This window comes from Trichechus manatus, unplaced genomic scaffold, assembly GCF_000243295.1.
Source record: "Trichechus manatus latirostris isolate Lorelei unplaced genomic scaffold, TriManLat1.0 scaffold00109, whole genome shotgun sequence".
NCBI classification, from domain to species: Eukaryota; Metazoa; Chordata; class Mammalia; order Sirenia; family Trichechidae; genus Trichechus; species Trichechus manatus.
This window is the reverse complement of record NW_004444045.1, coordinates 9,497,017-9,509,568: the sequence shown is the minus strand read 5'-3', so window position 1 is coordinate 9,509,568 and position 12,552 is coordinate 9,497,017. Positions and strand designations below refer to the sequence as shown.

At 42.5% G+C, this 12,552-nt stretch overlaps 1 protein-coding gene across 8 annotated transcripts in view; it reads right to left on the bottom strand.

Annotated features, from left to right (window-relative positions):
• The window catches only part of TACC1 (transforming acidic coiled-coil containing protein 1), a 104,908-nt gene that overhangs the window by 5,850 nt on the left and 86,506 nt on the right, over positions 1 to 12,552 (bottom strand). For 6 of the 8 annotated variants that reach the window (XM_023737856.1, XM_023737858.1, XM_023737861.1 and 3 more), the window contains 5 exons: positions 8,348 to 8,473; positions 4,967 to 5,043; positions 3,203 to 3,246; positions 1,913 to 2,073; positions 785 to 891 (listed from right to left, as the gene is read on the bottom strand). In XM_023737856.1, coding sequence (XP_023593624.1) covers positions 785 to 891; positions 1,913 to 2,073; positions 3,203 to 3,246; positions 4,967 to 5,043; positions 8,348 to 8,473 — 515 coding nt within the window. The remainder of the gene's footprint in view (positions 1 to 784; positions 892 to 1,912; positions 2,074 to 3,202; positions 3,247 to 4,966; positions 5,044 to 8,347; positions 8,474 to 12,552) is intronic. The other 2 variants (XM_023737857.1, XM_023737859.1) reach the window with 1 other exon arrangement.

Here is a 12,552-nt window from a genome sequence, read left to right as displayed (position 1 = left end):
CATAAGATAAGTTCAAATCAAAACTACACTGAAATACCATTTTTCACCTACTACAATGGCAGAAAATCACAAATGTGACCTGTTGAGGAAAGAACAGGGAAAACAGGCACTCTCATAAATTGCTGGTAGGAATGTAAATTGGCATTAGCCTTGTGAGAGCAATTTCACAATATTTCTCATAATTCCGGAAGTTTATATATCGTTTGGCCCAGCAATTAATTTTCTAGGTATTTATTACACAAATAACTCTCATGCATGCAAAATGACAATTATGCAAGGTTATTTACTGCAGCATTATTTATAAATGCAAAAGATTTTAAATAACCTGAATGTCCAGCTGGAGGGGACTGGTTAAATGAATAGGATCCATTCCAACAGTGGAATACCATGCAGCTATTTAAAAAAACAACAACGAGGAGGCTCTTGATATAGAAAGATCACCAGAATGCATTGCTAGGTGAACAAAAGCAAGGTACGCTACCATCTGTACAAGAAAGGAAGGGGAAGTACACCTGCAAGAGTAAACAGAAACTAACAATAGTGATTACCCAGGATGGGGGATGAGATAGGAGCCCAGTGGAAGGGGGAAAAGGGTAGAAAAAAGACACTGTATATACCTTTTTATACTTTTATAATGTTTGAACCATGTGAAGGTGTTACCTATTCAAAAAGTTAAATAAAACACACACAGACAAATGCAACCTGGAGTTGAAAAACAGTGAATTTTCTAGCCTCTGTCCCACAGCATCACAAAAAAATGAAATTCATATTTCCAAGCTCTTACTTGTCTAGCTTCTCTTCTGCATGGATTTTCAGGGCCTGATATCGCTGTTCCTCTTGTTTAACTCTGGCTAAGTAGTCCTGAGCACATTTTTTCAAGGCTTCTTCATTCTGTTCCAAAGTGATAATTTAAAATAAAAGTAGTCATTTTTGTTTTTCTTCTACTAGTAATATACCATGTATCAGAGTGTCCATTTTTAAAAAATGAGAGAACCTAATTAATTCAGATACCTTTAATTTATACTCTATGGCGATCTGAAATGGGTACAGAGAATTCTCACTGAGGATGTTCTAGGTAATTTCTTCCAGGTGATTAACTTTCAACATCATACAGTAAGGTTCAGTTATACCAATATACCTACTTTATTTTTTAAAAAGTTTTTTTTACTGTGGTAAAATACATATAACGGAACGATAGCATTTTAGCCATTTTTAGGTCTACACCTCCGTTACATTAATTACAATGACCATGTGGTGTAACCATCACCACTATGCATTTTCATGTGTTTTCCTACTTTAGGAAGGCAGTTGTTCAAAACTGAATCACAATCTGATTCTCAGATAAATTGGCTAGTCTCACGTTTATTTTAATATAAAAATAAAGAATGCTCTCTGCTGTAAATGTGTCTTATAGACAGTGTGCAACTAAATTAATGTGTTCATTTACATCTAAATTTGAAATGAGTAGAGAAGAGAATTACATAGTGAAGGAAGCAAACCAAACCGAAAACCCCTTAGTCTCTTCAAGAATATGTAGCTTGACATTTTCAGAAATACTTCTCCTAATGTTGGACTGGTGAATTATCACAAAGAACATTTCTAGAATTCTCCTAAGTTCTCAGTGTTCCATTTCTTACATTCCATGCCACACTACTGTCTCTGGGGTTTACTGGCCTGACCCAGAAGAAGACTAACCAAGACCTACCACCCAGTGGGCCAGATGCCTGAACAACCACAGAAAATAAAATAAAATAAAATAAAATCTCCAGTCTCACTAGAATAGAGGACAGAAAGCCAACAGGGGCCCTGAGCCTCAATTTAAAAGGCAACCCACACCTCTGCTATATATGTTTGAAGAACCATTACCAAGAAAAGACACTAGCAAGAAGACAGAAGGAAAAGGACACGCCACCTTCTTGAACCCTTCCAGGACGCCTTTCAGGTTCTCGTATCTCCTGAAGAGATCAGAAAGGGACCTTTCCACAGAGTTAAGGTCCGCCAGGGCCTGCTCCTTCTCCATGGTCAGTTGTTGGAAGCTCTTCTGAGAGGTCATATTTGTCCGCTGTTCATCTTCTGTGAATCGGGAGTCGACAGTAATGACATATTTACTCAACACACCATCAACAGCTGCCCTCCATGAGCTAAGTGCTGTTCTCGGTGGCTCTGCTTCTCAAGGGTTTCACTCTAGTTGGTGATGTTGAAAAAAAATAAAGCAGGGCAAAAGGGGTGGCAGTTACTGTTTTATATGGAGTGGACTCTCTCAGGGGGAGATGCGAGCAGAGACCTGAGAGAACTGAGGGCAGAGGAAGAATATTACACAGAGAGGGAACCAAACCCAAACCCAAGCCATTTGCTGTCGAGTCAGTTCCGACTCATGGAGACCTCATGTGTGCAAAGTAGAACTGCTGCATAGGGTTTTCAGGTGGTGACCTTCTGGAAGCAGATCACCAAGGCTTTCTTCTGAGGTACCTCTGGGTGGGTTCAAACCGCCAACCTTTAAGTTAGCGGTTGAGCACATAACCACTGGCACCCCTCAGAAACTCCTGGAGATGGAGCAGCTGTGCTAAAAGCCCTGTGGTGGGAAGGCATGTGGTGTTGAGAACACCAGAGAATATCATTTAAGGGTTTAAGTGCAGAAAGATGGGATTTTCATTTAGGGAGTCAATCCTTACAACACTGGCTAGAAAAGGCTCTAAGTTCAATGCAGGAGGATCACTCACTGTTATTTTGTAAAGGCACCGATGGGTCTAATGCAAAGAAAGTGCAACTTGCAGCGGGGTAAGGACCAAACCTGTTGCCGTGGAGTCAATTCCAACTCATAGTGACCTCACAGGACAGAGTAGAGCTGCCTCATACAGCTTCCAAGGCTGTAACCTTTATGGAAGCAGACTGCCACGTCTTTCTCCCAAAGAGCGGCTGGTGGGTTCAAACTGCCAACCTTTTGGTTAGCAGTCAAGGGCTTAATCATCAGGGCTCCTTGAGGTAAGGACACTGCGCCACAAAGGGATTTCACCCCAGGGGTATTAATGATGCGGCGAAGCCCCCCAACTCTGGGTACTGGGAGTAGGGTTTCTCAAAGAATTAAAGTGTTTACCATCTTCTAAAATGAACCTAGCTATCTACGTGGTGAAGTTTGTATACTGATCTGAAAAGCACCATTGAATTCTATGGCTAGAATCCTAGAAACAAATTTTTTGCTTACCAATCATTTGGGCAATGGTCTTTTCATATTCAGCCACAATTTTCCTAAATAAGGGGGAAAAAAAGAATTTAGCATCAGCTGGGAATTTTCAGACAATGAAAGCTGGAGAAATGCTGCCCCAAACAATTAAACACATTAACGTACAGTGACCTTCCAAATTTATATAACCCATTTATATCTGGTTTGGGGCTCTCATTTTTAATATTAATATAAGATTTATTAAAGTCCAAAAAAGTATTTCTGAAGATATTCTGTTTAACAATCTTTCTATTCTATTTAGAGAAACAACTGCCTTCACTTTCTCTTTCTGCCTATTTGAGCATCTCTAGGCAATAGATTAATTCCACTTAACCAAATCAATCTTTTACAAATTAATGAAATTTGGGGAGGGGGGGCTCTTCCTAAGAGGTCTGATCTGACTTCAGGTTTTCCCGGCCCCGATCCACCCTTTCAGGCACTCTATTCCCTCTGATTCCGTTAAGTTTTATTCTGCTGTCCTAATTCCTAAAGTATTTCACTGATTCAAAGACTGTAAAGTCGCCCCCTCATGTTAACCTTTCTCTTAGTGAAGTGAAGCAATGTTCTGACCCTGCTCAGTGCCCAGGGGCTGCTCCCAGGGATCTCCTGAGGGAGAAATGATCAGCCCTTCCCCCAAACCCCCCCTGGGGTGCTTCGCACTTTTTACACTGCATCCAACAAGTAGACCCTTAGGACGTCTACTGTGAGCTCCCTAAGGGCATGGTCTGTCCCTTACTCTCCACAAACCCAGCACACAGCCCTACACCAGTAAACACTCAATCAATAACATAAAAGCCAAAAATTAGGGTGATCATATTTAAAATGTTTCTTAATCATTTAAGCACTGACTGCCAAGTGAGATGAATTATTAACGCTCCTTCTTTCTCCTCTTCTTTGATGCCATACTGAGTGATTTCCCAGCTCATAACTCTCCTTTCTAAGGAGTGAGCAAGAACAATAAAAAGTTACCAACTTAAAGTCAGTCAATTTTGTCTCTTGTTAACATGTTTTTTATAATCTATTTGGTGGGTGTGGACTTTGAAGTCACTATTGCTCTTGTAAAGATTTGTGGTTGCTGTGTGCTGTCAAGTCGCTTCTGAATCATAGAGACCTACAGGACACAGCAGAACTGCCCTACAGGGTTTCCTAGGCTGTAATCTCTATGGGAACAGATCGCCAGGTCTTTTCACCCATGAAACTGGTGGGTTCAGACCATCGACCTTTCGGTTAGTAGCTCGGCACTTGATCACTATGCTACCAGGGCTCCTTTTCGTAAAGATTACAGCCTAGAAAACCCTATGGGGCAGTTCTACTCTGTCACATGGGGTCGCTATGAATAAGAATTGACTCGATGGCATCTAACAGCAACAACATCTAAAATTAATTTTTAAGAAAGTATTATGAATTATCCCGTAACAGAAAATACCAATAAATCATATTCTGCATTTCAAATAGACATTTTTGTATATATGCATGCCAAGTCTTTTCAAAAGACAAGAATTATATGGTGTTCTGCTAACTTCTAATGTTCTGACCAACCCAAGATCAGCTACAATGTTTGAATACAGCACCTGCCAGCAATAACTCATGAAATGGCATTATCAATCACATAAAGCAAGGTGCAAACAGCAAGGCCCTCAAGCACTGAACAGTTGGCTCTGTAGTAAACACTTTCATCACTTTATCTGTAGAAAACTGAATAATGCATAAAGGTATCCACCTGCTGCCCCAAACCTCAAGTCTAACCTCATCTCCAGGACTTCTTGTCGGGTCTCTTCGTATTTTTTCTTCCATTCATTTGCTTCAATCTCTTTAGTGATTATCTACGTTAAAACAGAGAAAAAACCTGGTTTTACCTACTCAATCTATTTTGGCAGTTTGGATTTGAGATTGGAGCCTGGAAACAACATACAACCAGGCCCGTACCAAGACATTCAACCTATATTTGTAAGATAAAACCTCAACAGCTGTACCTGATGCTATTATACATTTGGAAAAACATACTCTCAGCCACATGGGATGCTGCAATGAAGCCACCAGGGTAAAGGTAAGCAGGACATCTCCCAGGACGATCCCAAGTGCTATTTACAGCCTCTGTGAATTTTGGTTGGAATACATTTATTTTATCTGTCTGTAAACAAGGTGTTTAATAATTACGGCATTTTTAACAATGCATGTTAAATCAGATGAGTGAGACTGTACCCCAGATGAAGCAAAGTACGGGTAAAAAAAAGAACAAATCAGCTACAATATTTATTTTTAAATCTGTACATTATCCACAAGGCCTCCAAAATAGACACAAATCCTAGAATGTTTCGAAAGTAGAGCCATTTGAAAGGAACCCTTAACAGGTCAGTTAAAATCCATCTCACAATAGCAACAGTTCATTTTAACAATAGCTACACATGAAAAAAACTCATCACAAGACAGACATGTCCACAATCACACTTCATATAAAAACTCAAGCTGTAAATAAAAATTGGTGTTATGCGAAACAAACTGGACACACTGGACGTTGGGATACCTAACGTCCGTAACGGCAGCCTTTTACAGTTCGACTAAAGCGTAGAGCTGGGGTGCAAAGAAAATGACAGAAACAAAAATCTGAACTATTGCAATGACAGAAAGTCCCTGGAGATTCGATCACTACGGTTACTGTGAGGTCATGAGAGGAAGTGCCTTTTGCTCTGTAGGCCCAGAACCCTGAATGTGACAGGACACCAGGGGCAGACCCATCTGCCTGGCAGAGACTCACCTTAATCAGAGTCACATTAATGTAGATGGTAGAGTACCAATTTTATTTATGATGAGAAATAAAACTGCCATAAAATCAGAGTGTAAGAGTTGGCGTGACGAGCACATTCTCTTTCTGCAGAGATTTCTGACTGCTTGGTGTGATGGTTAATTTTATGTGTCAGCTTGGCCAGGTTATGATTCCCAGTGGTTTAGCCAAACGCTAGGCTAGTTGCTGTCCCATAATGTAATTACCTTCCATAATGTAATCTAGTGTAATGTAATCAATCAATCAGTTGAAAGGGGAGTTCCTTAGGGTATGGTCTGCCTCCAGATAGTAAATAAATATATTCTGACAGAACTCATTGTCTCTCTCCCTCAACTCTGCACCCTTCTTGTCGCCTGACCTATAGATCTTGGGGCACAAGCCTGCAGCATCCTGACCTATGGATTTTGGACTTGCTAGCCCCTCACAATCCCATGAGCCAATCCACTGAAGTATATCTCTCTCTGTATATGCATATATCTCACTAGCTCTGTTTCTCCAGAGAACCCTAAGACAACCTCAAACTCCTTTTACCCTGGAGGGCTTGGATGGGCCCTGCCAAAACTGCTGCACTCATTCTACTGTTACTGTACTTCCCTGGCTGTGCGTCTCCCTGATCCGTACACTCTTTATTTTGGTGCCTTTGATCTGCATCTTAGGAACCTAGCAGCCATCCTGCTTGCTTCAGGTAATGAGGTACATCTTTGCTTTGATACAAGGGGGGTCAACTCATTAACTCTCAGTAGGAAGACAATGTTATTTTTATCATTTCCAAGATTTTGGGGGCCTCCTCATCACTGCTTCTAAGTACTGACAATCGGACTAGCTGACACCCCTCATTACCAACTGAATGCTATTTTGTAAAGCTTTTAAACACCCATATGAGAGGTACTTACCTACTCTGATCATATTGTAAAAATAAAATTGCTACACCAAGGAAATTACCTTCTAGAAAAAGGTGGAATCATCAAGAAACAGACAAACCAAACTTAAAATACAGCACAGAAACACAACGGAAGAGAGTGGTAACTGACTAGTGATAGCCCAGAGCCGTGTCTTCGTATTTTTCAGATCACCCAGGAAAGGCCCCGCAATGATCTATGTTAAACAGAGGCTGTTCAAAAACCACAATACTGGCCAACAATAACACATGTGAGGGACATGCTTCAGAGTTCAATCATGTATATGAGGTTAACCGGCACACTAGCCCAAAAGCAAGGATGAGAAGGCAGGAAGGGACAGGAAAACTGGACGAATGGAAACAGGGAACCTGGGGTAGAGAAGGGGAGAGTGTTGACACTTCAAGGGGTTGGCAACCGATGTCACAAAACAATTGTATTAACTGTTTAATGAGAAACTAATTTGCTCTGTAACCTTTCACCTAAATCACAGTTAAAAAAGAGAAAAGCACAATACTAGAATTCAAGAGTTGGACTGTTTAATTAAAGGATGGTAGAAATAGGCAACAATTTTATATTACTGCAAGTCTAGAATTCGAGGAACCTTCAGGCATGAACACATATTCTCTGTAAAATGAAGGCACTGATTTAGTTTTACGTGTGAGTAAACTTGACAAAATTAGGTATTTAAAACTTCAAGGCCAAAAGGCGAAATAAAAAAAAAACCCATTGCCGTCGAGTCAATTTCAAATCACAGGGACCCTACAGGACAGAACAGAACAGAACTGCCCCGTACGGTTTCCAAGGAGCGGCTCGTGGATTCGAACTGCTGACCTTCCGGTTAGCAGCCAAACTTTTTTTTTTTCCATTGTGTTTTAAGTGAAAGTTTACAGTTCGAGTTAGTCTCTCATACAAATATTTATACACAGATTGTTATGTGACTCTAGTTGCTCTCCCTATAATGTGATAGCACACTCCTCCTTTCCACTCCAGATTTCCCATGACCATTCAACCAGCTCCTATCCCTTTTTGCCTTCTCATCTCACCTCTACACAGGAGCTGCCCATTTAGTCTCATGTATCTACTTGAGCTACGAAGCACTCTCTTCAAGAGTATCATTTTATGTCTTATAGTCCAGTCTAATCTTTGTCTGAAGAGCTAGCAACCAAACTCTTAACCACTATGCCACCTGGGCTCCAAAAGACAAAGAAGGGTACCAAATCCGTAGACTTTCAGAGTGGCAGCTTTGCCCCGGGCACCAGAACATCTGACTCCAGCAGCAAGGCTGGGTTTAACAGAGAGCCCATTATAGGTGTTAAACAAGTTACAGGAAGTAAGGACTTCTAGCCCAGGATAACTCAAGCCAACAGAGATGAAATCTCCTCCCAGGCACATGGGCTTGACAAGTAAATGGAGTGATAAGTAGATAGAACACGAGAAACAGGTTACCTCTTCTCTTATCAAGGTGAGCACGGCTGTCTTATCTGATTCACTGAGGCAGATTCCATCCAGGGGGCTCTCATCTCCACAGGCCACAGACACAGGTGTCTTCTCCACAGAGGACTCCACCAGACCCTATGTGTGGGGCGCAGAGGTCACACTTAATACCTTCAGTCTTCAGCTTCTGACCCTAAGTACCCTTCAATTGTTTCCTCACTACTAAGCTGATCACACCCTCTAAAATCAGGTTTGTGGGGAGGGATCTAGTTACAGTATTAGCTGAAGAAAAATGGTTGCAATGAATGTCAGGGTACTCTTAGCTTCTGTTGAACAGACAGCCAAGAGATGTTTTCTTCTTATCCAAGAACTCAGGGGGACGTCACTGAATTGCATGAGTAAAAAATGTTAAAATTGCAAATGTTTTCTAACATATATATTTACACACACACACAAACACACACACACACATGCACACACACAGTCTTAGGGAGGTCAGAGAATCACATGCACAAAAGAAAAAAATCCCATGGTTAATGCTCTCAGGGGGCCTCTGGGGGTGATGTGCTCCATGTAAATACATTGTCCAAAATAGTGGTAGTTGTTCCCTTTAAGTATTGATGCTTTGTGTGTATTTTTAACTTAGCTACTTTGGATGCAGATCCATCTACAATTTTAGTATCATAAACTTTCAGGCGTAAGGAGGCAGGAATGGCAAGTATAGTTGAATCCACCCCCACCCTCCACCCCCAGGTGATTCAGGGCCATCAGGAACCTCAGCTGCTCTGCAGTGATGTGCTGTAAGCCAGTGACACTGCCAGCGGGGCTCCATTATTTGTCCCTAAACACAACGGCTGCATATACGTCAAGGTCTGTGCCGGCACTTCCGTTTTCTGGCTCTTCCTCTCTGTTAAGTGTTGGGCTCTTGCTCCTTGCCAGTCAGAGGGCCCACTTCCAGCAGCACTTCTCATTTGGATGTGCTGGCTCCCTTCTCTCATAAACAAGGACTCTGTACTGTTCTCCTTCCTAAAAGCCATCTTTTGGGCTTATCTCCTCCTACCTAAGGAACCGAATATTTTGTCTAAATGTGTGATTTAAGAGCTTGGAAACATCTAAAATGCAGCCACGGTGACCTGGGAACAATCTCAGGGAGACAAGGTTAAATGTGACTGTAACTGATCAATTGGTTATTGTTTATAATTGACCAACTCTGTGATACTGTGTTTCAATCAAGACTGAACAGAAAGTCCACGGTCAACTTAGAATGGCGGCTTTTAAACTTTTCAAGGTCATTATGGACTCAGCCCATCTCTAGAATGCTAAAAAAAACCCACATAACTTTTGCATACAGCTTCACAGTCCCCATGAACCTCATTCAGGGGTGCAATATAGAAACCCCGGGTTCAGAGGCCATTAAGGGATAATGGAAAAAGTCATAAGCTAACAGTGCCTATGTCCAGCAGCAGTTGGGGGAGGGCAGCCCACCATGCCAGTAGGAGTCTGAGGTTCCCGCCCACTGACATTCTGTCTTGGGATAGATCTATCACTAGAGCCAGAAGACACTTGTGGTGGCAGCCTCTAAAATCACCCCCAGGGATCCCTGCATCCGGGTATTAATCCTCTTGGGTAATCCCTCCCCTTGAGTGTAGGCTGGACTTAGTGACTTGTTTCTAGAGAACAGAATATGACAAAAGTTATGGAATGTCATTTCTGCGATTAGGTTACAGAATGACTTTGGCGCCCATCTTGTTCACTCTCTTCCCCGCCCTCGCTCTGAGGGAAGCCGGCTGGCATGTTGTGAGTGCTGTTGTGGTTGTGTGCCATCAAGTCAATTCTGACTCACAGTGACCCTATATGATAGAGCAGAACAGCCCCACAGGGTTTCTTAGGCTGTAATCTTTAAGGGAGCAGATCACTAGGTATTCTCTCCTGTGGAATGGATGGAGGGTTGGAACTGCCAACCTTTCAGTTAGCAGCCAAGTGCTTAACCATCGTGCCACCAGGGCTCCTTATGGTGTGCATAACTCTATGGATAAAGGCCCACATGGCAAGGAAATGATGCCTCTGCCAACAGCCAGCGAGGATCTGAGATCTGCTGTTATGGACTGAATTGTTTCCCACAAATTTATGTTGAAGTTCTAACCCCTGGTACCTGTGGATGTGAGTCTGTTTGGAAATCGGATCGTTGAAGTTATCAGTTAATATGAGAAGTAGGGTTGGGCCTAATCCCATCTGAGTGGTGTCCTTACAAAAGAGGAGAAGAGAGACAGACAGAGAAAAGAACACCACGTAATGGAAGTCAAGGAACACCTGGGGCTACCAGAAGCTGGGAGAGAATGGGGCCCTTCCGACTTCTAGCCTCCAGAATTGTGAGACAATAAATTTCTGTTGGGTTAAGCCAGCTACTTTGTGGTATTTTGTTGCAGCAACCCTAGAGAACCAATATATCTGCCAATAGCCACGTGAGTGAGCTTGGAAGAGGATCCACCCCAGGTCGCGTCCAGAGGGATCGCAGCCCCGTCAATACCTTAAATGCAGTCCTGAGAGACCTTGAGTCAGAGGCACCCAGCTAAGCTGTGCACAGATTCCTGACCCACAGAAACTCTGAGGAAATAAAGGTTTGTTGCTTTAAGTTGCTGAGTTTTGGAGTAATTTGTTACAGAGCAACAGATAACCAATACACTCCTGGACATTTGAATCATCCTATTAACTTCCTGGGCCATGTTCTCATCCAGACACCTTCTCATACTCTTGCTTCCCATGTAACTTGCCTATAGGGAGAGAATGTACTAGGTCAAACTGACACATTGGTTCACTTGTGGTTACATTTCCAATTATAAATTAATACATTTAACTTGGAGCCCTGGTGGTGTAGTGGTTAAGAGCTACGGCTGCTAACCAAAAGGTTGGCAGTTGAAATCCATCAGCCACTCCTTGGAAACCCTATGGGGCAGTTCTACTCTGTCCTATAAGGTCGCTATGAGTCGGAATCCACTCGACATCAATGGTTTTGGTTGGTTTTTTGGTTTTAACATTAGTCGTTTGTGGGTTTTTATCAGTCTAAGTCAGAATCCCCGAATTGAATCAGCTCTAGGAAACAGCCTCCTTGCGCCTCCTGGGGCCACCATGTTAGCAAGAATTGGTAAATAAGTTCCAAAGATTCTTCTTAGTAAGGAAAATAGCAAAGTCTGTTCTTGAGTTCAGCATCTCATCACTCATTTGTCGAAGAAATAAATTAGTTCAATCTGCCTGCTCGTTTAGCAGAAAGTTAACGCCAACTAACGTGGTGTCTGGAAGATGCAGCATATTTCTGAGCCGCAGGTGGAGGATCTGACCTTGGATGGTGGCGAATGAGTCCAGAGGAGCGTGTGCTCTGCAGCCGCAGCTCTCCCTGACCACACTGTCTGCCTGGCCACGCGTCACAAGCCCCACCACTCTGCAGCGCTTACAAGGAATTTATGCCTGGGCCTACTGTAGCCTCCTTTCCCAGTCTCCGAAGATTTAACTTTTTACATTCTTTACTCCTTTATACTGTTTATCAAAGAGTGAAGAAAGCCTGGAGAATCTACTATTACAAAGAACTGGTCCATCCATCTCATCCTGGGCTGGGTATATGTTTAATGAAGACTTGCTAAATCAATCAGTTACATCCTTCCAAAAGGGTCCCATTTCATGTGAACTAATCTTTCGCTAGCCCTGGTAACGCAGTGGTTAAAAGTTAGGCTGCTAACTAAAAAGGTCAGCAGATCAAATCTACCAGCCACTCCTTGAAAACCCTATTGGGCACTTCTACTCTGTCCTATAGGGTTGCTATGAGTTGGAATTGACTCGACTGCAACGGGTTTGGAACGGGTTTAATCCTTCTCTGGAGTTCCTAGGTGGTACAAATGGTTAACGTGCTTGGCTGTTAACTGAAAAGCTGGAGTTTCGAGTCCACCCAGTAGCACCTTGAAAGAAAGGCCTAGTGATTTAGTTCTGAAAAGTCAGCCCTTGCAAGCCCTCGGGAGCACAGTTCTACTCTGACACACACGGAGTTGCCATGAGTCAGAGTTGACTCAATGGCAACTGGTAATCCTTCTCCATGTCCCATAAGGCATTCACAGGTTAGGGCCAATAAAGACCTATTTGTAGACAGCAGAACTCAATGGTGTTGGGTTACAAATTCACAGTGAGCACAGATGCCACAAAGCTAGTGATCTGTGCTCATGTCCTTGCAG